Source organism: Chaetodon trifascialis, chromosome 12 (assembly GCF_039877785.1).
Source record: "Chaetodon trifascialis isolate fChaTrf1 chromosome 12, fChaTrf1.hap1, whole genome shotgun sequence".
Taxonomy (NCBI): Eukaryota; Metazoa; Chordata; class Actinopteri; order Chaetodontiformes; family Chaetodontidae; genus Chaetodon; species Chaetodon trifascialis.
In genome coordinates, this window is record NC_092067.1 from 26,882,041 (window position 1) to 26,907,067 (window position 25,027).

Sequence of the window (25,027 nt, forward strand, 5' to 3'; positions counted from 1 at the left end):
AGGAGACAACGTTCTTGTTTGAGTCACTTTCTGAACTTGTGTACGTTGAAGGAAAACCAGAAGTTCTCACAACAGAAAAACAAAAGATGTTTTTTGGCTGTTCTTGATAGTTTGAGATTAAATCAGGAAAATAAATAAATGAATACATAAATTCTGCTTCTTTTTAAATGAAGTCATTGAGAGGACGGGCCGACACCTTGTCTCTGGCTCTGGACGTTCCGGACATGGACGAGCTCCAGGTTCAGAGTCTGCAGTGGACAGGTGCTGTTTGTCAGGCAGCAGGTCGGCGAGTCATGTGACTCCACGTCCAGGTGGACCGCTGCACTTCAAACACTGACCGGGTGGAGGTTGCCAAGCAACCGTTGCTTAGCATGGTGCTGTTCTGTGAAGATGCTGTTCATGAACGTGACGTCACCACTGAGCCAGTCACCATAACAGACCTCTGTTCATTAGTGAGGGACAGGACAGAGGCAAAGCATCATGGGAAATTATTAAAAGAGTTACCATGCTATAAGGGTAGTATTAAAATACTTAATACAGTACACCTCTGCAGTATTAATGCATTAAGTTGACTTAAAATCGTGTTCATCAGTTACTCATAACTAAAACTTTATATTAACTATTGTTGTATGAGCACCTTTAGAAGAAGACCACTGTCCTTTAATGTGAGTCCTAGAGCCGTCAGAGTGACATGACCAACCATCGTCCTGTTAACAGTCCACGGGATGATGAACCACCACATTTAGTGCTTGTACACATAAAGAAACATCACTGCTGGGTCTCTGGAGCTTTTCAGGCCTTTTCATCTCACTGGAACCTGCCCGACATCCAGTCAGTGGTCCCACAGTCAAATCATTCAATTAATCACATGGACACCCTCCCCCGAGCTTCATGTCAAGTGATCTGGCATAAAGTCAGCCGGTTCTAAAATTAGTCGAGGGCGCCTAATTCAGGGTTAAAACTGGGCTTTGTCCCCACAGTGTCTGCCTGGTTTTCCACTTCACTGTCAGCAGCAGGACGTTTCTGGATGAATGTGTCTTACAGACTTTTCCCCAGCAGACATTTTGTTGGTGATAGTGTCCCAGCCGTGACAGCGAGGCAGCGACATGGAACGCACTTTTTAACGTTAGCAAATCCACCTGTGCTTTTCCTGTTCTGACGAGTCCAAACGTTGCTTGGAAAAAGGTCCACTCTTCACCATCAGCACAGGACTTCTCCTCTCCTGAGTTGGCTCTTCAGTACTTCTTACTGTGTTCAGACAGCATGAAGTGAATCGCACACAAAGTCAATGGAAAGATGCAGCTGAAGGCGGATTCCAGCTTGACTCGAATCAATCTGCTTTATGAACATACAGAGACGAGAGGAGAAGGAGACAGACGCAGGACAGACCAGGAGCTTCAGTCATTGGCTGAGCTGAACACACTGCTAGCTCGCTCACTGCTAGCTCGCTCACAGCTAGCGTACAAACAGTCGCACACTGACTGCTCACAGTCAAATGGTGTGAATGTGAGGATCTTTGCTTTCTGTTTGAACACGTCTTTAAACGTCTGATCAACAGTGGAGAAATTCAGATGGACTCAAACTTTACTTCAGTATTTCCATTTCATGCCACTTCACGCTGCTGCTCCACTGCAAATACTGTGGCTGTACTTTATTTCATAACGTCAGCTGCTCGTTACTCTGCAGATGTGCGTCAATAATATGAAATATGATCAACAAACAAATGATGTTGTCTTATTATCAATACAGCTTAAGATAAGGTTATTGATCCCAGCCACTCTGCTGTATATAAATCAAAATAGCTCCATCTTTACACATAAATGCGCTGTGACTATAATATAATAGTAATAAACTGTGTGTGTACAGCACCTTTTATACAGGAGTTGCAGCTCAAAGGAAGGAATCACATGCAACAAGTGGGTGCTGTACATTAAAAAAATATTGTTTTAATTATCATTATTTAATTATTAGTGATACTGTGCCATTGCTACCTTTACTTAATTGATGAGTACCTCCTCCACCACTGATGATCAATATGGGCTCAGACATTCTTCTCAGGAGTTGGTGGAGACCAAACCAGAACTGAAAGCACAGTGAATATTAGACTAAGTACCCGTAATACTCGTGAACAACACCAGGAACAGTACAGGAGTACTTGCTTCACTTAAAGTCCCAGCATCTCCATCACTCACTGCGACGTGTTCTGGACGCACGTTAGATGCTGTCATTTACAGTTAAACACAGCAGCAGCATCACAATAGCCTACGTAGTGTTTCACAGTAATGGCTGCCAGGTGCAATGACAAGCTGGCGGCCGTGATGAGATGTGACAGTGGCGGGGGACATGAAGGAGCGTCTCGACACTGCAGTCGACAAAGAGGACACAAAGAGCCGTGGCTAATTACAGCCGCTGTCAACAGGCTTCATTAGAGACGCGGCACAGCTAATGACGGCTGCTCCCTCTGCCTGCTCACACACTGCTGCCTCAGACTGCGCTTATTTATAGACCAGCACACACACACACACACACACACACACACACACACACACACACACGAACAAACAGACACACACACACAGACACACACACACACACACACACACACACGAACAAACAGACACACACACACACACACACACACACAGACACACACACACACACACACGAACAAACAGACACACACACACACACACACACACACACACACACACACACACACACACACACACACACACACCAGGATGTAGAGCAATTCATTTATTCATTTATTTATTTGGCCAGGGGGCAAGTTGGCTGTTGAGCTGAGCTTGAGCTTTTTCATTGTTCTTTGAAAAGGGGATGGTTTTAAAATGATGCATGGAAACATCTCACAGGACAAAACGTCCCGCTCAGAGTCCAGCATGTTCATCTCTTATAAATCCATAACGAGGCCGCAGTCCACACTATAACTGTCTGAGGTCACAGACAGTCAGACATCTTTATTGTTCTTGGAAACTTCACAGACTCACACTTTAAAAGATTTATACATAAAAAAGTCAGAACTTGTTTGTTATATCTGCACAGTTAATTTTGATGCCTACTTTTGATTTTTAATCTTTAGATGAAAATCTATATTAGGACAAGAGACGTTATTCATCTGATTTTTGTCAACAGAAACTAATGAAAATTCAGAGTAGTTTTAGATAGTTAAAGGTTTAGTCTTACTTTTGTCGTGCATTTTTAATATTTAGTGTCCATGAAAGCAAAACCAGACAAAAGCCAGTGAAGACCACAGGAGGAAACCAACGTGCTCGAAGGACAGTGGAGGGGAGGGGGGCTGCTAATGGCGCCAGAACGCTGCCCTTCCTGCTCAGCTAGCGCTAGCATTAGCATTAGCATTAGCACAGCCAGCCGTTTGCTGCCGATCCACTAAAATACTGCTCATCTTCATTTGTCCATCTTTTCACATTATGCTAAGACTCAATGAAGTGATTTCTATCAGCATGTTTCCAGATTTTATAGATGAGTCAGTGCTCATTATCTGCATTCATCCTAAAAAAAATGAGAAAACGAAGCAAGTATCTAGAACTTTAGTTAGCTTACCTGGCAGCCTGTTCACTAGATAGCATTCGGCAGCCCCGTTAGCATGTTAGCACGTTAGCAGCTCCATTCTCAAACAGCGCTGGTCTTTCCTCCTGTGAGCGGTGCTTCGGTGGTCTCCAGGTTCAGTTAGCGTCCAGCTACGGTCAGAGTGTTTTTTAAAGAACCTGTTGCGCGCGCAGATGACAAATGGTGCGTTTGAGACCTCAGGACATCACAACGACGTCTGTCAATACCCCTTCACCACCTGACGCTGTCATTGGGCTGTTTTTCATTGAGACACAAAGTGTTTAGGACAGGGTAAAGGAAAGAAGAAAGGAAATAGAACCCCATTCACTGTGAACACATCATCATATTTTGGCTGTGGCTCAGGAGGTCGGTGGTTCGATTCCTGGCCTCAGCAGTCCACATGCTGATGTATCCTTGGGCAAGATATTGAACCCCAAAACTGCCCCCAGTGGGTGTGAATTCATATGCACGTCACTTTGGATGAAAGCGTCTGTGAATGACTAATTGTGATATTTTATGCACTTCCTCTTGTCTCCTATCAGTTAAATTTTGCAGGAAAAACTTTTGCTATCTGAGTCCAGAACATAATATTCCATCAGCGTGTTCATCCTGCAGAGAGGACGGGGAAGTAATTACTGCCCAGAGGAATCATCATCCAGGGCTGACGGCTACATCCTCCTCTGTAATTTCTGTTTGTATTTGATGTTTCTTTCAGACACAAGAACAATAGAAGCACAGAGAGAGGGAGGGAGGGAGGACGGGGGAGATAAATGGAAGAGGAGGGACTGTGAGAAAGAGATAGAGCACAGACACTGAGGAGGAAAAGCAAAAGAGGATGTGAAGAAGAACGAGTGGTGCAGGAAACAGATTAAAATAAAACAAAATTGGGCTTCCTAATCCTGCTCTTGGTGCATTGTTTGTTTTTGTTTTGTGGCATTATTACGCTCTGATGTGTTGTACAAGGCGTCGACTTTCATCTCGAGAACACGCTGCTGGAATGGAGACTTAATCTGGGTAAACTGGCCTTTGTTCCTTTTCCAGGTCAGGCGTCCTTCACAATAAAACGAGTGCAGTGGATTCCACAGTCCGACACCTGCTGCACACGTCTCAGCTGGGACGTCTGCATCAACATCAGCAGCCTCCTGACATTTAAACACAGCACAGTGAGAGACCACATGCATCCCCTCTCTGAACCTCTTACCTTTTCTGGGAGGCTTTCTCAACATTTGTAAATACAGTATGTTCTATGTTCATGTTGCATGAAGGGACTAGAACTCACATTTCATTGTGCATCCCACTCGCCAAATCACCTCCCATTCAAAGGTGTCGTCAGCTGATGTTAGGAGGTCATCATCATCACTGGGGATCACTTGAAGTCCAGTATGATGGTCCTCCTCATCATGGGTCTTCAGATGGCTGAAGGCCCATTCTAGAAGCACAAACCTTCGTAGAGTGCTGCGGTTGGCAGAGGTGCTGCTGCTGGACTCTGGCAGCCTGTCGAGGATCGTCTGTTTCCTTCATGTAAACTGTTTGTCCATGTGGTAGTTTTGGGAAAGGTCTTCCCAGCTGGACTTTATGTGGATGTTTTTGAGATTGATCTTCTGTCATGTGGCTCAGAAAATTCCACTAATCAGATGACGAAGTCTGGAGCGAGGTGCTTCCAGGATGGTTTGAATTCGCTTCTGTCTGAAGAGGGTTCAGTGATGATAATCCTGCGTTCTGCACATTTGGTCAGGAGGAGAACCCTGCTGGAGCAGATGTTTCCTTCACCCTCTTTCCAAATCGTGCCGCTCCACGTAACGCTTAAAAACAAGTCTGAGCTCAAACAAAGCTCAGCATAAAAATGTTGAAATTATACCAGAATGAGAGAAACTAAAGGTGCCACCAGCTTTTTCTAGCATCTCACACACTTCCTGTGCAGAGCGGTGTGATGCTGCCGGAGAAACGTGGGGAATGAAGCTGCTGCCAGCTGTTGTGTACAAATTGTGACATGAGCACTGAGGCCCAAAGAGAGAGAGACAGCCTGCTGTTGACACAGTAAACCTAACAGAGACATAAATACTGCAGCGAGCCTTTCTCTGCTCCTCTGCTTTTTAGCGTCTTCCCTGTTCGGGAGAGGCAGCGCTGCCCCAGATTGTGCAATTGGTGTTGCTCCTCTGTCGGCTGCGTCGCAAACAGACGCAGCCGTGTGAAATCTTTCAGCCCGCTGCTTAAACTTGAGGACAAGCAGCAGCACTGAGCAGTTAACGCTCGGACAAAATGTCCCCGACTGTGATTTAATAATGAAACTAATGAGACGCGTTCTACTCATTACTGCTGACAGCAGCCCACGAAACAACTCTATGAAATCAGTATGTTAATCAACAAATGGTGTTTGGAAGTGATGCTGCTAATCAATGTCTAAAGGTTAAACAGAAGAAATGATGAAACTGACTGTGTTAATGTTTTTAAATTGATGTGCCAGCGTCTTAAAAACGATGGCAGGAGCAATTACAAAGACAGCGTCTCATAATCAGAGGACGGCAGTTCAAATGGACAAAATCATTACCATGAATTTGGAAAGACACACGCAGACAAGTCAGTGTTGGATTCAGACACGTGGAGCGTCGTTCATGTTATTTCATGAGGTCAGTTAACACTGACAGATTAAGATGAACGTCTGAAAACACGTCAAATCATTCATTCAATCATTCTAACTGCGCTGACAAACTGCTGCAGGTTAGTGATGAATGTTGAAAACTGGAACATTTGAGTGTTTCACAGATATCTGCTGGGAACTGGGCCACCCAGCTGGAGACGGGGTCAATCCCAGAACCCATCGGTGGCAGTTCAACGAGTTTAACCTCTGGGGCAGCGGTCAGTGTTTCGGGGGTCATGGTGGAGCCAGCAGATGTCTGGATAACCGATATCGATGCTCAGACGTCTTCTGTTTGCCTTCATATGCAGAAATCTGTTTCTGGAGCTTAATCCTGGACGAGCTGGGACGTCCGCTGTCTGTCCTACAGCGGACACCGAGCGTGTGTCTGTACTTCATGATAAGAACATTATTTTGATCAGGGTGAAACAAACATCGTGGCCTTAGTTTGAACCTGCTGACATCTTTCCATCAGCTTTGGACACGCTGTAAAATGTGCTTTGCATTCAGCCTCAACACATTATGAGGAGCTACAGGGTGGGAGGGGGCGCCGGCCTGCAGCAGCACACGAAGACAACACAACAACAACAACAACAACAACAACAACAACAACAACAACAACACTGACTCCTTCACATGAACTTCACTGAGTCACTGATTCCTCTATGACTGAAACAAATCAGAGAGCAGCGAGAGAAAAACGATTCAGCCTGAAGGTTCATCAGAGACTGTTCGACAGCGCAAAGCTCTGGCCTAGATTTTCATTTAGATATCACACACTCACTCAAACACACACACACACACACACACACACACACACACACACACACACACACACACGAGGCCATTATCGAGATGTGTGTGTTACGCCTGTGTTACATCAGCCTGTGAGCTGGATTCACCAGAGCTGAGGTGGAGGCGCTGATGTTTGACTGGCGTCCAGAGGTGGACACAGCAGACTCACACTGGAGTAAAAGTACTGCAGGAACTCAGCAGAACTACGAACAGAGAAACGAGAGAACAGCAGCTCACTGCAGCACGTCTTCTCCGTCTGACACTGAGAGCGCTTCAGCCGCAGACGGTCGTCCTCAGGGTGAGAAAACTCCAACAAGGACGATTCAGTCAAAACATTAATCAAGCGAACACACTGAATGTAACAACTTTATTTAAATAAGAAAAACAAACAATGAGTCTCGTGCAACACAAGAGCACCTCATTCACCTGGAGACGGACACAAACAGCTCTGTGGTCTCTGGAGACACAACGAATGAGGATGTAAAGCTGCAAACATCTAAACAGGACACATCTGCGGCTGCTCCTCCTCCTCTTCATCCCTCCATTCCCATCTTCTTCATCCTCGCTCTGCAGTCCGTTCAGAGGGACAAAGGTCTGTCCTGTGATTAACTCTAATACTGCGAACGCAGGACTGTCCTTCGTCTTATTTAGAGACAGAACGAGACGCAGCCAGTTTCACTGAACACACTCTGAACACAGAATAAGGAAATAAATTAAGCAGAATGTTTGGACTGATTCCTCACATCATCATCATCATCATCATCATCATCATCATCATCATCATCATCATCATCATCATCATCAGCGTCCCTTCATCCTGCAGGTTATGACCACGTCTTCACGCTTGTTGGTCCCTTGAGGTCAAACCCGCCGTCTCCTGCTGTGTTTACACACCAACTCTAAAACCGTCACCTGTCACAGGACCAGACGCTCCACCGTCCTGCTCTTTGTACAGACAGTGAACTCAGCACAGACAGTGAACTCAGCACAGACACTGGCTTCGTCTGTGAGGGATGGCGGACTCCGCCACTAACAGCAGTGACGACTTCATGGAGAGATAATTACAGAGTAGAAATACACTGAATAAGACCAGAAAGAGTATCAAAAACGAGTCTGACTCGTACAAATCTTGAGGACTCTAACTTTAAATGTCCCCATCTGCCTGAACTCTGCAGAGCTGGACATCAGAGAGACGAAGACGAGGCAACTCCACGCTGTGATTGGTGCATGCAGACTCTGGTTCCCTGAGGCGATGTGACTCCTGAATGGTAAATCTAGGGCACGTTCAGCTGTTTGGTTTCTCCTTTCTGCTTCTATTCGTCTTTAACTACAGTACTTTCTGTGTTTTACTACCTTTCTGTTACCTTGAGCACTTTGTATTTCCGGTACTGTGTGTGTTTAGATGATGTGTCTGTGCTGGTCTGTTGTTCGTCTGTCGGCAGCTCTGACTCTGAATGACTGACGAACGTTTCCGTTTGATCAGAGTTGGTGTGCAAACTCCTTCAGTTTGGTTTGCTTCATTTCCAAAGGTCACCTGCAGGGAGGACGTGATCCCTCTGAGGTCCCATCACGCCACCAGGCAACGCGTCCAGTTTCAGGCCAAACTGGGAGACCAGTGCTCCCATCTCACTGGTAAATCCAACAGTTTGGTGTGAAATGTTTCGTGTTCAGGATCCACTTCGGCGTCACTGTCACTTCCTCTTCCGGCCGACTTGGCTGCTGCTGGAGAAGATCCAGTTCAAAGCACAGAGACTCGGGTTCGGCCCCCCCTCAGTGAGGCCCGTGGGTCCTGGTGCACTGAGCTGAATACCTGCAGGTAAAGTTCAGGTGAATCCGTCTCAGGTGTTTCACCTCCGCCCAACAACAGGAAGTGAAATGTGTTTTGGTTTTCCTCCTTTCTGAAGTCTGAACATCGTCTCTCCCAGTTTCCAGTGTCAGTTTGACTGAGCGCCAGCGTCCGACACACTGCTGTATATCCCAGAACGCACACACACACACACACACACACAGTTAAAGGTCTGTGGAGTGTGTGTTCTCAGTGTGTGTGTGCGTTCTGTCTGCGTCACGCTGAACCGAGGCTGTCAAAACCACAGAACTTCCACCGCTTCTCCAGAGTCGCACCAACGCCGCTCAGCTCCTGCCTGAACATGGAGGGAAGACGGACCATCAGACGCTCCAGCTCCCCCGCCGACACCTGAGAGACAGACAGGGACAGGGACAGGGACAGGGACAGCAGAGGGAGGGGAACCAAAATCAGACAGTAATCTAGAAAACGAGACGTTAACGTTGGAACTCCACAACTTCAGAAAACACCTGCAAACACACAGAACAGAAGCAGAAACCAGTGGGACAGACACCATCACCCGCCGTCTCCAGGAGACACAAATCTGCTAATGTTGCTGAAAAATGAGCTGAACTGTGCTTTTGTCGTCCGGCGTCTTCATCACATCCTCTGGAGCTTCTGAACTTGGCTCTGCTGTATTTTTTCTGTTTTCCCACTGTTGAGAGCTAACGAGTTAACGCTAACATGCTAAACTGAGGTGGTGAACAGAGCTAGCATCGCTGCTATTCTAAAATTCACCTCAGAAACAAACAGGCTGATGTAAACCGCCCTCAGCAGGTCATGTGTCTTTAATGTCTTTACCTTCGAGTCCAGTCTCTGGATGTACGACCACAGATACTCCAGGTTGGCCCCAAACGGGTGGACGTGGAGGAAGGTGGAGATGATGCCTGCAGAGACGAGGACACACACACTCACAGCGTGACGCTCGGTTCAAACAGCACAAACACGACGTGACAGCAGAGAGCAAAGAGCTCAAACCATACAGCTAACGATGAGCGCGTTCCCTCCCTGGACTAAAACTGCAAAGATGGACGCTGAGCAGCGCAGCGCCTCTCAAACGACTCTTTAAAGGATTACTTGAATTCTTTTGTGTGTGACTGTTTCGCTGCTGGTGCAGGTGCTGCTGACAACATCAACAAGCTGTTCACAGAGCAGATTTAGTGCTTCCATCAGTGTTCATGAGTGCTTTAAGGACACGGGCTTGTCAAGCTAATAAAGCCGACAGAGAGGAGACAGCTGACGGCGAGGCAGGAGCACTGCGGTGGACGCTGGCCGTAGAGGTTCAGCCGAGCTGCTTCCTCCTGACGAGCTGCGCAGTAAACAAGCGGCAGAGCGGCTCGGGAAAACGCTGGCTGGAGCAGAAACACACCGCCGCTGAGCTGATTACTTCTGAGAGGTCCTGCAAAGGTAGGCAGTCATGCAGAGGGAGCGGGGGTGGTGGTGGTGTGTGTGTGTGTGTGTGTGTGTGTGTGTGTGTGTGGGGGCAGGGAACAGAGTGGCGTCCCCTGGAGGACCTGGCACAGCCAATATTTATTTCCTTGATTTATGTGGCGAAACGCTGGCAATTACAGACAGGCCTAATTCAATTCCTTCCACCAGGCCTGTTCACATGGAACACTGCCACCAGATGAGGACTGTAGGCTGACTGTGTGTGTGTGTGTGTGCGTGTGTGTGTGTGTGCGTGCGCACATGTGTCTCTGTGTGTGTGCGCTGCTAAAAAGGAAGTTTAATTTCTAACCAAGAAGCTCGACTGAAGGGAAAAAAGTAACGTCAGTGTTCAACGTGAAGTCAGGCTCCGGCTGCAGTCTGCTGCTCGGCTCGGGACGCTGGACGGACGTCCTGGAAAAGGACACACCTGCTGGCAGCCCAGCTCACAGAAACCCGCCATTGGCCGGCTGCACTCTCCTCTTATCTGTGAGCGACTGTTCAAAGTGCCGTTCCTACGTGAAACAACAGCAGCAGCCGTCGAGCGAACAGCCAGCACGCTGAAAATGTCAAGCTTTGACAAAGATCTGGGCTGTGCCTGCTCGGGTCTCGTCTTAAGACCAGGACACCGCCGCTGCAGCCTGGACCCAAAAACCACCTCTGCCTGCCACCTGCTTTCAGCCCTGAGTCGTGTCTGCAGGTGTTACGTCCAGGGCGGCACAGGCAGCCGCTGCTCGTTGTTGTGAGCGCATGTCAAATCAACCTGAAACTATAAAGGGTAGGGGGACATCTCCCCCCACCCCCAGAGGAAATTACACCCTGCATGCATCGACTCATCAGCGTGGTGCTCGTCCGTGTGCACAGACACTGTGTGGCATAACCTCACGTGTCGGTGAGCCTCATTGGACTGCAGGTGCAAACAGACCACGCGAGCCTTTAAAATGCTTTCTGCACAATGAGCAGCAGCAGCTCTGCAGGCTGCGGATTCCAGGCAGGAAGACAGAGAGCCGGCCTCGTCGCTCCTTCATAGCTGGATTTTCTGGGCTCGGCTAAAGGAGATAAATGTGCTGCTCTGGACAAAGCAGCAGCTTGAACAAATAACACAGATCAGGGGATGCTTCTCTCAGCGCTGCTGCTTGTGCTGCACAACACGAGGATTTACACGACACACAGAAACAAAAGCAGCTGAGATGAATTCTGCTGCGTGGGCTCCGTGAGCCGAGAGGACGACAGAAGACAAGAAAGAGACGCATCAGAGAGAGACGGAGACAGAGGAAGGCAAAGAGGGTTTCAGGCAGTTTGTGTGTCAGTGTCCTCTGAGGAGGGAGGTTTTATTCTGCTTCACTGCTTCTGGCTGAAAGGCCTCTGAACCCCCGACACCACGCAGCGTGTGCTGCCCTGTGTGAACATGGCGGCTGTGGCGTGTTCGCTGGGACGAGTTAAGTGTCAAGTTCTGCACTTCATTTATGTTCGGGACCGCTCCTCATCTTTAATGTTATGCTAGCAAACACTCACAGAGCCCCTCTGCGCTCTGAAGAGGCTCCGCGGGGAACGCACAGCAATCAGTCGCTGATGTCTCGACACGGAGCACGAGCAGCTCCGCCTGCACGGCGCTCTGCAAATTCAATTTGGTGTAATAGCCGTCAGTAAGTTCCAGTCAAAGATTTCATAATCCTTGTATGTGCATAATCCATCTGGAGCTGTGAGCTGGAGGAGCTGCAGAGGCTGAAGACAAAGAGGCGAGGAGAGCTCCCACATTCACCTCGTCCCCAAACACACTCACACGAGGACGTCCACACACTCAGCCATCAGACACGAGGACGTCCACACACTCAGCCATCAGACACGAGGACGTCCACACACTCAGCCATCAGACACGAGGACGTCCACACACTCAGCCATCAGACACGAGGACGTCCACACACTCAGCCATCAGACACGAGGACGTCCACACACTCAGCCATCAGACACGAGGACGTCCACACACTCAGCCATCAGACACTCAGACGTCCACACACTCAGCGCTCAGACACGAGGACGTCCACACACTCAGCCATCAGACACGAGGACGTCCACACACTCAGCCATCAGACACGAGGACGTCCACACACTCAGCCATCAGACACGAGGACATCCACACACTCAGACACTCACTCAGACGTCCACACACTCAGCCATCAGACACGAGGACGTCCACACACTCAGCCATCAGACATGAGGACGTCCACACACTCAGCCATCAGACACGAGGACGTCCACACACTCAGCCATCAGACACGAGGACGTCCACACACTCAGCCATCAGACATGAGGACGTCCACACACTCAGCCATCAGACACGAGGACGTCCACACACTCAGCACTCAGACACGAGGACATCCACACACTCAGCGATCAGACACGAGGATGTCCACATACTCTGAGGACAGAGCAACAGTCCTTCATCAGACACTCATGCTAACCGTCGCTACGAGGCAATGACGGCACGTTACGAAGGCGGTGATACATGATACGGTGTTCGCGAGGTGTGGTGGTGTAGTCAGACAGCAAACTTCTGTGAGCGGGTTAGTTTGGTGCTTCAGCCGTCAGACGGCGGGAAACTCCAACGATACGATGGAGTCAATGTTTGGAACTGTGACGTGAACGTGGAAAAGACGAAAACTGGTGTTTCTGCAGGAGACTGGACGGAGCTCCTGGACTGTGTTCCTCCTCCTCCTCCTCCTCCTCCTCTGCAGGAGTTCATATTTACCCAGAAGCAGGGCCTCCTTTTCTGATGCGACACCTCCTCTCAGGATGACCTCGCTCCTCCTCTCTCTGCTGTGGTACAGTGAAGGTACACACCCGTTGATCCCCTGTGAAAACACTCACACTTATAAGCAGCTCTACACACTCACGTACTGCACTTAAATACAGTTTTGAGGTACTTCAAATCCAAATTTTACATAAAAGAACATGACGTATAAAACACACAGAGATAAACTCAGTTCTAGTCTCCTTGTCATGTTTCACATGTTTGTGGTTTTTATGGTTTTAAAACATTCAGTCAGAGAAGATTTTGATCTGACAACCCCTCAGACTGATCTGCTGACCCTTTGGAGGGGCCCGACCCTCACGTTGGCCAGCTGACAGTACATGAAGTATTTGCAGCAGCTCCTCCTGCAGCAGCTCCACCTGCAGCAGCTCCACCTGTAGCAGCTCCACCTGCAGCAGCTCCAGCAGTCACGTGCTGAAGCTTCAGTCCGAACACGCTGATGAAGTCAGCGTCATGGCTGACAGTGAGTCGGGTCAGCTGGTGCAGCGTGCTTTATCTGCTGCTCTGACTTCAGTCTGTTTCCAGTTCAGCAGGTTCGAGGTTAAAAGTCCATCTCCCACGACATGAACGTACGTATGTATGCATGTATGGAGGCTCTGAGTGCTGAGAGACGGCAGAGGACACTTATGGGACTAAAATAAGAAGCCTGAACTCTCTCTGCTCTCACACTAATGATTCATTCATGAACTCTGACCTCTGAAACACTGTTGTACTTCATCTGTACTGTGTGAGATATTTCTGGTTGTATACCAGGGCTTTAGAGTTCCTACAAAGTACTTTTATGTACTACAACCCCGACTCTAAAAATACACTGTGTAAAAGAGGAAGAACATGATGAAGTGCATGTTTGAGGTTTTACAATTTTTCGGACTCTGGGGATGGTCTGACGGTCCGAGTCAGTGAGCGAGTCCATTGGATGGTTCATACACTGACGGTCCCCAGAGGATGGCCCCCCTCCTCCAGCGCCACCTTGAGGTTCACCTTGGTGGTTTGGAGTGAAGTATCTGTGGATGGCGGCCATGAAACATACTGCACACATTCATGTTCCCTCAGGATGAAGTGACACTTTGCTCGTCCTCTGACTCTTCCTCACAGGGTTACTGTGTTTGTCTCGTCATCGTTCGCATTCATGACTGGAAGCTGTGGTTGAGTAGACGCCTGTCAGCCTCCGCCTCACGTCTTCAGGGTGGAGGTTCAGCTCATGTGGCAGCAGAGCTCTTACCTTCTCATGCAGCTCTCCATTGGTTCCCTCCACAGCGTCCACGTTACTGCTCAGCAGCTGAAGACACAGAACAGAACATGTGATCAGTCACTGAGGACACATCGCTCAGACAGAGGAGCGCTTGTTTTATGACGAGTGGAAATGACCGACTGCTTTGACTGTGTGGAGACAGACAGGTGAGACATTATGGGACACAGTTGGTCCACTGTACATTTACTCTTTATATTTTTAACCATTTTCTCAAAGTCGTTTTTTCATCTTTGGGTCTTCATTCATACTTTCTTCTTCTTCTCAGGCTGCTTTCACACTTTACTTCGGTCCCTTCAGTCCAGACTGAGGAGAACTCACATTTTGGTGCCTTTTGGTTCTGGCTGACGTGTTAGTTGATCAGGGACTGATTGAGAGCGTTAATGTTCAATTAATTAATAAAAGAAAGAGAAAGTGGAGATTATAACAGGATGTTTACTGAGCAGATGCTACGTTTCACTCGCTTCTCTCAGATGAGAAAACACAAACGAATCTGTGTTAACTTCACCTCTACGCTGATGATGTCCTGCTCTACCTGTCCTTCATCACACATGATCTCAGCTCGTCTCGATAATTTCTCACAATGGGTTGGATGGTTCCTTCATCTCAGCCCCGCCCTGCTCTCTACAACCGAGTCAGCTCCGAATCATGATGGATGACTGACTTGATTGACAGCAGAGTTTTATTTGAACCAAACAGGCTCGGTGTGGAAACACTTACCTCCACACCTCCACCCAAAAAGTGAGTGATCAAAAACGGACCCCCTGCTGACTTGAAAGGAGGCTGAGAAAAGGTTTCAGTTCTTCTTCACAGAGCAGAAGCAAACTGAGCAAACCTGTTATCAACCACAATTCATGTCAGTTTCAACTTATTCCAATGCTGATAAGAATAAGAAAGGCTCCAAAGAGATAAGGTCAAATCCTTTAATAAGAAATGTTTTTTCCCCACGTTCAAGGAGGTATCTTTATATTTTTATGTATGATGTGCTTATGTTGACTTGCTGTTTTACTGAAGGCACAAATCCTCCCCTCGTCATGTTCTGCTACCTTGTGTTGTATGTCTTTGTGCCCAGCCGGCACATATGTATGTTAGTAAAAGAAAATTAATAAAAAGTAAATTAAAAAAAAAAAAAGAAAGGCTCCAAAGAATCAAAAGCATCCAGACTCTGAAATCGATTCATTTCCCTGCTGAGTAATCTTCAAACACTGATATTCTGCCAAAGCGTGGCCTAACTCTGATCAGCGTGTCCAGCTTTCCGTCATCAATCCGCCTCCGTCGAACATGAACGGACATGCAGCTCATCCTCCCAGCGCTCATCACCGAGCCCGACAGCCTTCTCCTCAATAAACCGCAGTCACCTGATGACAGAGTGAACACTCACCCTCGACCAGCTGGTTTCTATCAACAGTGTCTGAACAAAACCGACCACATCGTTAAAATCCAGCTAAAATCCAACTTGGAAGATGAAAGTCTCTCATAATTCATGACTACTTGATAACTTTTAAACTCAGAGGATTCAAAAAGTACGAGAGACTAATTAGAAGTGAAACATGTGCAGACTGATGAATTCTTTATGGATGGGAGTTCCTCAGCAGGGGTCTGTGCACTGCTGATGTAAACCAAAGCTCATTAATTATTTCACAAAAATAAATGTATTGGGGTTTATAGAAAGAATGGGTGGAGCTCTTTTCTGTGTTCAACTGTTTTCAGCTGTGAGATCCTGAAGTACCCACGACATTTAGAAACGCACTGACACCATTCATCCAGCTTCTTTATCAGGCCCACGAGCTAAAACTGACGCAGTCTGACACATCGGTGCTGCCGCTAGCCCTCCTCATCCAGGCTATAAAGGTCAGTCTGCTTCAGGACCTGTCGACTGAACCGCTGGATCGTTCTGGAGGATGTAGTTTAGTACTGAGTTATAACAAATCATCAAGTGACACAACTGCACACGATGACGTCACTCAGAAACCCGTCGATATGTTTATACAAGCCAAAAAAGTCAGCTGATCTGATCCTCTCTGACACAAACTGACCTGAAATCAGCTCAAAGTCAATATCTTTAATATTCTTCCTCATCAGCTTAACTGATTTCTGTAAAAATTTACAGCAACAGCAGCTCTGCTGACCGACGCCGACAGACCAGCTGGACCTGCTGAAGGTGTGCGAAGGTCCTCATGAACGTTCTGCTGACGGTGTTTTAAATGGCATACATCACCTCTAGTCTCCAACTCCAAACACATCTCTTCCCCAACATTTGGAAGAAGTCTGGATGAGAAGATGAAGATGAAGATCTCTTTTTAACCTGGTCTGGACTCTGGAGGACAGCGTCCACTTTCTGAGCCTCAGACTTGCATCTCTTGACCTCCAGCAAACACTGACTGTCTGCAGTCGAGCGAGAAGCTGATCGGGATGAGAGGCCACGTCTACCTGCCAGGAAACCATGGACTGCTTCCTCCAGCTTGGCAGTGAGTCGGTGCCCCAAGTGAAGGAGTTCACGGTTCTTAGAGTCTTTTTCATGAGAAAGGATAAAATGGAGCGTGAGGTGGACGGATGTGAGAGTTCTCCCAGACCGCTGTGGTGAAGAGGGAGCCCAGCCTGAAGGGGATCGGTCTACGCCCCAACATGCACCTGAGGTCAGGAGCTGTGGGCAGAGTCTGAAGGATCACACAAGATGCAAGGGCCGAAGTTTGTTTCCTCCACGGGGCTCAGCACTAGAGACAGAGTGAGGAGTTTAGAGGAGTTTAGATATCCAGAGGGAGCTCGGACGCCTGTGATCAGGGTCCTCTTGGGTGCCTCCCTTTGGAGGTTAGGTATCTCACCTGCTTGGAAACACCTGGGGATCCCTGAGGAGGAGCTGGGAGACGTACCTGGAGAGAGGAACACCTAGAGCACCTTTCTAAGCCTGCTGCCAGAGCGACCGACTCCACATCAGAGGCAGGAAAGTTTTGAGCTAACGTCAGAGCGCGATCATCGAATACATCAGGAACATCTTAACGATCCAACTGGGATCAGCGTTTTCTTCTACTGGGGTGGTCTGGAGGACCACGTGGGTACGACTCGGAGTACACACCTTGTCTCGGAGGGTGAGCACCTCCCCCTCCAGGTAGCGATGCTCCTCTTTCGCCTGCTCCAGCTCAGCTTCCTTACTCGTCAGCTTCTCCTGCAGGCTCAGGAGTTGCTGGAAGACAAACACAGACAGACACATTTGTCTTAAGGGGACAGATTTCATGAGGTCAGCTCTCATTTTCTGGGCTCATTTAATGTTTCCTGATCACCACGTCGTCTTTAATGAGATAATGCTTATTACTAGAACTAGCTTGTGTTCCTCGTGTGTGTGTGTGTGTGTGTGTGTGTGTGTGTGTGTGTGTGAGAAACAGCAGAGATTGGCTCTGAGAAGCTGTTTACACATGAGCCGTGATCTGATTGGACCAAACCCCCAGCAGGGTCCTCTGAGCTGGAGCTCCTGTGTGACTGCAGTAATGCCGCCTCGGCTTTCGACTTTTTCCTTCTCTAAATACACGAAACACCTTAAATTCGGTTCATGAAACGATGGCGACCGTTGAAACAAATCGATGTCTGTTCCGCTGTGGATCAGGAGGTTGTTGGTTTGGCAACCTGAAGTGTCCTTGAGCAAGACACTAAAGCCCAGATTGCTCCCATGAATGTGTGTGAACGGATGAGTGTGACTGTAAACGGCTGTAGACCACAGAGCTGGAATCCATTTAACATTTCAACAGTCGACTGCTCTGTGAACCCCTTGCTGACATTTTTTCAGGATATTCATCATAAAACGGATATGATGGAAAATATTCCAAAACTCTTCCTTTCAGTAAAGAACTTATTTGGTTTGTCACGGCGGCGTGGCGGCAACAGAAACAACAGCAGGTGACAAATGAGAAGCGACAGTAGCGTGACGCTCGCTCACACTGTTAGAAGTCAAGCAAGCAACACACTTACAAGGCAGCGCGCGCGCGCGTGTGTGTGTGTGTGTGAGTGTGTGTGTGTGCGTGCGTGCGCTTGTCTCTAATGCGCCTTGTTTTATCAGTGCTGTCACTTCAGATAGAGAAAGACAGGAAGTCGAGTCGAATCAGGCTAACTCGCTCCAACAAAGCTTTCTGCGCTGGTTCATGGAATCAGTGGAGCGAAGGATCATGGGAGCTCTGAGTCAGCAGCGAGCAGCACTGAGTGTAAATGTGGGTAAAGTACAGTAAACTCAGCTCTCTGCTCCTTCCTTATAAAAACTCACTGCGGTCTACAGCAGCTCCACTGCAGCAGCTCAGGCTGAAGTGCCTTGCTCGAGGGCACATTGACACGATGATTCACATGATTTCTGTCACTTCTCTAACCCGTAAGCCTTCTCTGAGGTTTTCCCTCAGGCAGTCTGATGTGTGAGGAATATTTGGCGGGTAGCTGGTTGTGACTGGACGACAGCACGTTGCCGTGAGGGCCCGTAGACGCCGCTCACGTCCTAAAATCTGAAACAACATTTCCACCCACTTCTCGTCACTCTGCACCTGCTGCTCTCACGCTGGGCTCTCTCTCCCTCATTTTTCCAGCGGATCACTGTATCCTCACGTCAGCACCTGTTAACACGGAGCAACATCAAGCCGCCACCCACACGCACTGCGAGTTAAAACAAACGCTCCCTCTGCACCGACGCTGGCAGCGAGCAGAGGATGAATCAGTTCAGAGGACGAGCGACATCAGCAGGTGAAAAGAGTTTCATCCATCCGGTTTATCAGCCTGTTGCTGTTTTACGTTCGCTCCAGTGTAACTCTGAACCTGTAGGCCAACCACAAGCTGTGAATCCACGACTGCTGTGACTAACACGACTTTAAACACTCTGATGACACTTGAAAGTGAAACTGATTGGAGACTTAAAGACAAAGATGGAGCGAAAGAGGAAACAGAAACTGACTCAGGAGGCAGGTGATGGAGACTCATGCAGTCGAATGAGAGGCAGGAGGAGGCGGGTTCACCCACCTGCTGCATGTTGTGCATGCTCTGCTGCAGCAGCTGGATCTGAGCCTCAGGACTGTGCGTGTGTGCGTGCGTGTGCTCGTCATCGGCTCGGCTCGATCGGCTCTGCTCCTTCCTCAGCAGCTCCACCTCGTTCCTGTAGGCGTCCAGCTGCCAGCGCAGGGAGTCGTTCTCCTCCTTCAGAGACGCCTGAGTCTGATCGTACACTCCTGCGGGGGGGGGGGGGGGGGGGGGACACGGGTGAGGAGAAACTTCACTTGTTGATGATTCAGTTTGTCGCTACGACAGCAGAGACAGAAACAAAGGTGTGATTTGTTGGAGGATAAAATAAGAGAAACTTGCTGGAACAGTTCAGAGCTCACAGAACATTTATTCACGACGCTGACGCCGGTCGTTCGTACCGTTCTCCCCAGTCCGCAGCCTCTTACAGGGATTTTCATCCGAGTCGTCGTCGGACATCTCCATCTCCTCCTCCCGTCTGATGCCCATGATCTCCTCGCTGTGGGCGTTTCTCAGCTCCTGAAACATCACAACCAGCAGACACACAGAGCGCAGGCGGCCCTCAGCACCACGACACACACACTTCACACCGCGTATAAAGGGGGGGTCGGAGCTGAAGAGCCCGGGGTGCTGCTCAGCCACTGGGGGTGCACAGGCCGGTGCGTTCCTATTGGCCGCGCCAGGATGAATGGCGAGGGTTGCATCAGGTGTAAAATTTGCCAAATCAAACATGCAGATCTTGTGATGGGCTGCGTCCACCAATGAGCAGCAGCTGAGAGGCGGAGCTTCCTCTGAAGCTGCTGCATGAGCTCACGCTGGATGTTCTTCAGGTGTTTGGACACCAGCTGCCAGCGGAGCTCACAGAGGACTTTAGCCTGCGCCGCTAGCGTTTGTCCACTCATTCTAAAGATGTGTGACATCTGGGTCATTGTAACAGCAGGCGTCATTCGTCTCCCTGTTACAAAAAATCACAACACGTCCAAATACAAATACTGCATGCGTGTGTGTATTAGCCAGTGTGTGTGTACTTTAGGCAGCTGGCTGTGGTGCTGCTCAGCCGCAGTACATTTACTCCAGTACTGTACTTAAGTACAATTCAGACACTGAGTAAAATGCAGTTGCAGCTGACTTTCACTGCTGATTAGTTTGCCAGGTGTGATTAATCAATGAGTCACTGAAGAGTCAGAGACATGTGAAAATGCTCATCAGGTTTGGTCTTCAGACGTCCTGATTTGAGTGTAAAGACACTGAGTTTGGACCAATCAGCTGTTTCAGCTCTGCTCGTCCTCTCAGCTTCGGCTGAGCGGACTGACGTCAGGTCACGTACTGAAGCCTGGATGAACTAAAGGCAGCGATACGTGACATCATGCGAGTGAAGAGAACGAACAGAAAGCTTCCGGCTGTCTGACGGGTTGTCTCTCGTTAGCGCTCTGGACACAAAGAACGACATCAGAGGAGGAGGAAGACGCAGCGCCGCACACACTCTGCTGCAGACTTACCACAGACACTAACCATTAAAGCTGGGCTTTCACAACGGGACTGCTGCATGCTACAGGTGAGCTGACCAGGTGCGCTGTGAGCCAATCGCTGTCTCTTACCTCTAAATGGGGACACTGAGCTGGTTTAGACGAGGCTTCAGTGAATCAATGATTTATTAAACTGGGCTGATTTTGGCTACGAAGACTTAAAATGCAGAAATAAAACCAAAATACAGTAAAAGCACATTAAACACGTTTCTGTTTGTGGAAACATTCTTCATTCATTTCTGTTGTTCTTCTTTAATCACTAAACGCTGATTCATGCAGAGAAATGATTCAATCATTTCGTTCGGTGTGTTTCTAATGATGGAGTATTGAACGGCACTAATCACAGGTGTGTCTGACAGGTGAGGACGGGAACATCGCAGGCTGCAGCGCAGTGATGACTCACAACGGTTTGTTTGTTTCTCAGTAAATAATCATCCAGTAAAAGAGAAACAGTAAAGGCTTTTAAAATGACTCAGATCACACAGAATCAGGCCAATTGAGTCGTGTGACCGTCACTGTGGTCCCGCCCACAAAGCTGTGATTGGACAGCTGATTTCATTCTTCATTTTTTGCATGGATGATGCGTCTCCTGCCGGCCTGCACTTCTTCATGAACACTAATGAGTTCTTTGTATGCATTACTGTTAACTCTGCGCTGCCCCCTGCTGGACGACACAAACACTGAACTCTGCTCACGACGAGCAGCTCAATGATTCTCTCTTAAATAAGTTTTCATTGATTACGATGTACCTAGCATAACGTCTACTGTCTTTCACTGTATTTCTTCATTGGATTTGTTCTTATTTCTGCATTTCAATCGTCCACATTTTGACTCCACAGATGATCAAACTCCTGGAGGAGCAACAGGCAGCTCCACGTGTGAGCTGACGGGCTGAAAACGCTCCCTCCTTCCAACACAGCGTCCTCATGTTCAGGCTTGTTATCTAGATTTGACTCTGGATGAATAATTGATCACAGACTTAACTCTGGAAATCACTGTTGCCATAGCAGCACCTCACACTTTGGTGGAGGCGTCAGATCTTTGCTTTACATCCGGGCTGAAGGGAGAAGGAGAGCGAATCAGAGCTGCTGTCTGTCTGTCTGTCTGCGAGGGTGAAGCATCCAGAGAAAACAACACGAGGGCCCTGAACACAACACGTCCTACAGGCTGTCTGTCAGCTGTCTCCTGGGGACTCAGAGCGACAGCAGAGAAGAAGGCAGTGGGTCGGGGGGGGGGGGGGGGGGGGGGGGGAGGACAGAAGAAGCTTTACCAACCTCACACTGCTTGCGCCAAATGTCTATGTTCTTGCGCTGTGCTTTTGAGAAATGGTCCCATGCCTTTTGCCTGGTGGCGGCGGTGAAAACGGAGGTGATCTGCTCGACTTCGGGGTGAACAGGGAGGGGGAGGGGGAGGGGGAGGGGGGGAGGAGGAGGAGGAGGAGGAGGAGGGAGGGTCAAGACAAAACAAGCGGTTTATGTAGCACTTTGTCGTAGCACTGACTGAGGCTCACACAGCAGACAGAGGAGAGACCGTGGACACACGGGGCACAGGCTGAGGACGCCGGACGTCTTCACGTTAGAGGAGCAGTTCACGCCACAGTCATCATCTGTTCAGGTCCAACAGCTTTGACAGAGTGCTGCTCATCACACCTGTGATCCCACACTCACCTGAGTCCGTTTAATATGTGGCTCATCTTGTTCCTTCAGTTTGACTCATTCTCAACTCAAACACAAGCTGATAACAGTCAGACATGGAGCTCCTGCCTCACCAACAGCAGCTGCAGCTTCCTCACTGCCAGTGTTCACCTGTGCTTCACCTGCTGAAATGAGACGAAGAGTCAAATCTCTGCCTCTGTTTTCCTCACGCTCATGTGAAAAACGAACAAAGGTGAGTACCGACGGTGAGACACAGGTGAACAGGTGTCAGCAGGACTTCCTGTCACTTCCTGTTCTTTGGCTTCAGGTCAGTTCTGAACCTGCTCAGTCAGTTTGAGCTCACTGAAGTTTTCAATGCCTCAGCTGTTTTGTGCTGGACGTCAGATGAACTCTTACTCAGGCCCTCATATCTTCCATTTATTTTTGTTCTTATCTGCTGTTCCACGTTTACTGTATCTCTCAGGACAAATAAATAAAGTGACGCTGTGTTTGTGTTTTCAGAAAACGTGCTGAAGCAAAGGCAGGCGTGTTTGTCTGCAGGCGCTGACTCGTAGAACTGGTCTCAGTAGACCCGCCAGCCCTGGACGGTGCAGGCTGAGCAGATGATGACAGAGTGGAGTGAAGCGCTCTGAGTTAAATCACTTTATCTGTACAGTAAATAAACAAATGTCACTGGAAAACCACCGACTTGACTGGAGTTCAAAGGAATTTGTTTCAGTCTGATGAACATTTTTAAACAAAGAGAATTCATGTGATTTGCACCATCAGAATGTGAGCGAGTGAAAGTGACTGACAGGACGGCAGCTGGCGACGGCGGCGTGTCATGTGACGAGCAGGTCTCTCTCCTGTCCAGTGCTCCGTACTTACATCACCTGCTGCTTCACTTCCTTCAGGACTGACCAAGGCAACATTTATCCACAGTGGAAGCTGATGTTTAGACGTCACGTGACCGAACACGTGAAGTTTTAATGTCCTCGCTGTCAGACGGTTTTGAAGCCAAACACTCAGTTTCAAAATGCTGCCTTTCACAGTTTGGCTCCGACTCAAACTTTCCAGCCGTGGCGTCACTTTGACTCGACAAACCTGAACGAACGTGAAGCAAAATCCATCAAACAACAAGAGCGTTCTCACTGAGCTCTGGACTTCCTGTTCCTGTACTCACCGTCTCGCCCTCTGACTCGAGGCTCGTTCACTGAGGCGATCGAACGCCCTCCGAGCTGCTCGCCTTCTTAAGCCTGCCTTAAGTGATTGTCTAAGTCCTACTCTTGTCCAGCTGCCTCTTTCAGCTCTCACAAACGCTGGTGTCCCACTTTCTGATCTGGTTTTTGGACTGTCCCTGTTCACATGTAAACAAACCCAGACCAGGTCTGAGCAGCCTGGATGTGCAACGAGGATTCTTTGATGGAAACATGTTTTCTGTGACATGCAGACACCTGATCCAGGTAGGAAGTCGTGAAAAATGAAAAAGTCAAGCGCAATACAAGTACCTCCAAACCACCACCTGTTTTCGGGTCCAAGTGAAGCTGTTCACTCGTGTTTTTAACTTTAAGAATCAGGTCACTTCTGTCTCTCTGGTTTGCAGAAAGCTGTAAATGCTGCAGTGCTCGTCATGCTGGCACAAATCAGAGGCGCCTCCATCGACTCCAGCTGGTGCAGAACACCAGCTCTACCATCAGCAGATCATCTGGTGTCATTATTTTTTATGAGTTCATCTGTTTTAACAGCATTTTATTCTCTGTGTTTTACTTTACTTGCATTTGTTCTTATTATCTGATTTTCCTCGCTGAGCATTTTGACACTACATACATCATCATCACAGCGTCGTCAGCGACTCGACGCTGAAGAAGCATTTAGAGGGACAAATACATTTGTGAGGAGGCGGTGGAGACCCAAGCAGAGCTGACAGAGGAGTGAACGCTGGACGCCAGCTGGACGCAAACACTAATTCAGTGATAGAAAAACCACTTCAGGCAGCTTCAGGTGGAAAGATGTGGAGAGGTGACAGTGAACAGTGACGTTTGACAGACGTCTCAGGGCTCCAGGTGGACATCAGTCACTGTGTGTTGGCGTTTTCTGAAGCCTGACTCTAAACCTCTGCACGACTGACCTAATCGCCGCCTCACGGCGAGCTGGAGATAATGGAGCTGATGGGGGAGTGTTGTCATGGAGACTGGGCCGAGATCCGCGCAGACTGAACGAGTTGCATCGAGGCTTTGAAACGGATGTGATGGAAACGGCTTCATGGCGTGCACCTCACATCTGTGACTGCACCACACCCTGAGGACGCGCCGCCGCCGCCGGAGTCTGAGAGAACGTGTGTGGAGGAGGTTCAGGGCGTTTATTAACATTAAAATTAAAAGTGTCCTTTTCCTGTTTTAATGACTGAACTCCAGCTCAGCTGCCAGTTTATGAGGCAGACTGAGCCAAAGCTAATGTGCTCTAACAGGACAGACAGCAGACCCTCCATGACTAACGGTCACTCTGTGGGAGCTGCTGTGGAGACGAGAGGATGACCA

The 25,027-nt window shown here is 48.6% G+C and overlaps 1 protein-coding gene across 4 annotated transcripts in view; it reads right to left on the reverse strand.

Moving 5' to 3' along the window:
• Positions 1-7,356: 7,356 nt before the first annotated feature.
• Positions 7,357-25,027, reverse strand: part of enox1 (ecto-NOX disulfide-thiol exchanger 1) — an 84,257-nt gene continuing 66,586 nt past the window's right edge. For all 4 annotated transcript variants that reach the window (XM_070975605.1, XM_070975606.1, XM_070975607.1 and 1 more), the window contains 8 exons: positions 22,131-22,237; positions 19,732-19,849; positions 19,334-19,539; positions 17,421-17,528; positions 14,321-14,377; positions 13,036-13,138; positions 9,663-9,748; positions 7,357-9,212 (listed from right to left, as the gene is read on the reverse strand). In XM_070975605.1, the coding sequence (XP_070831706.1) occupies positions 9,081-9,212; positions 9,663-9,748; positions 13,036-13,138; positions 14,321-14,377; positions 17,421-17,528; positions 19,334-19,539; positions 19,732-19,849; positions 22,131-22,237 (917 nt within the window). In that variant the 3' untranslated portion in view covers positions 7,357-9,080. The remainder of the gene's footprint in view (positions 9,213-9,662; positions 9,749-13,035; positions 13,139-14,320; positions 14,378-17,420; positions 17,529-19,333; positions 19,540-19,731; positions 19,850-22,130; positions 22,238-25,027) is intronic.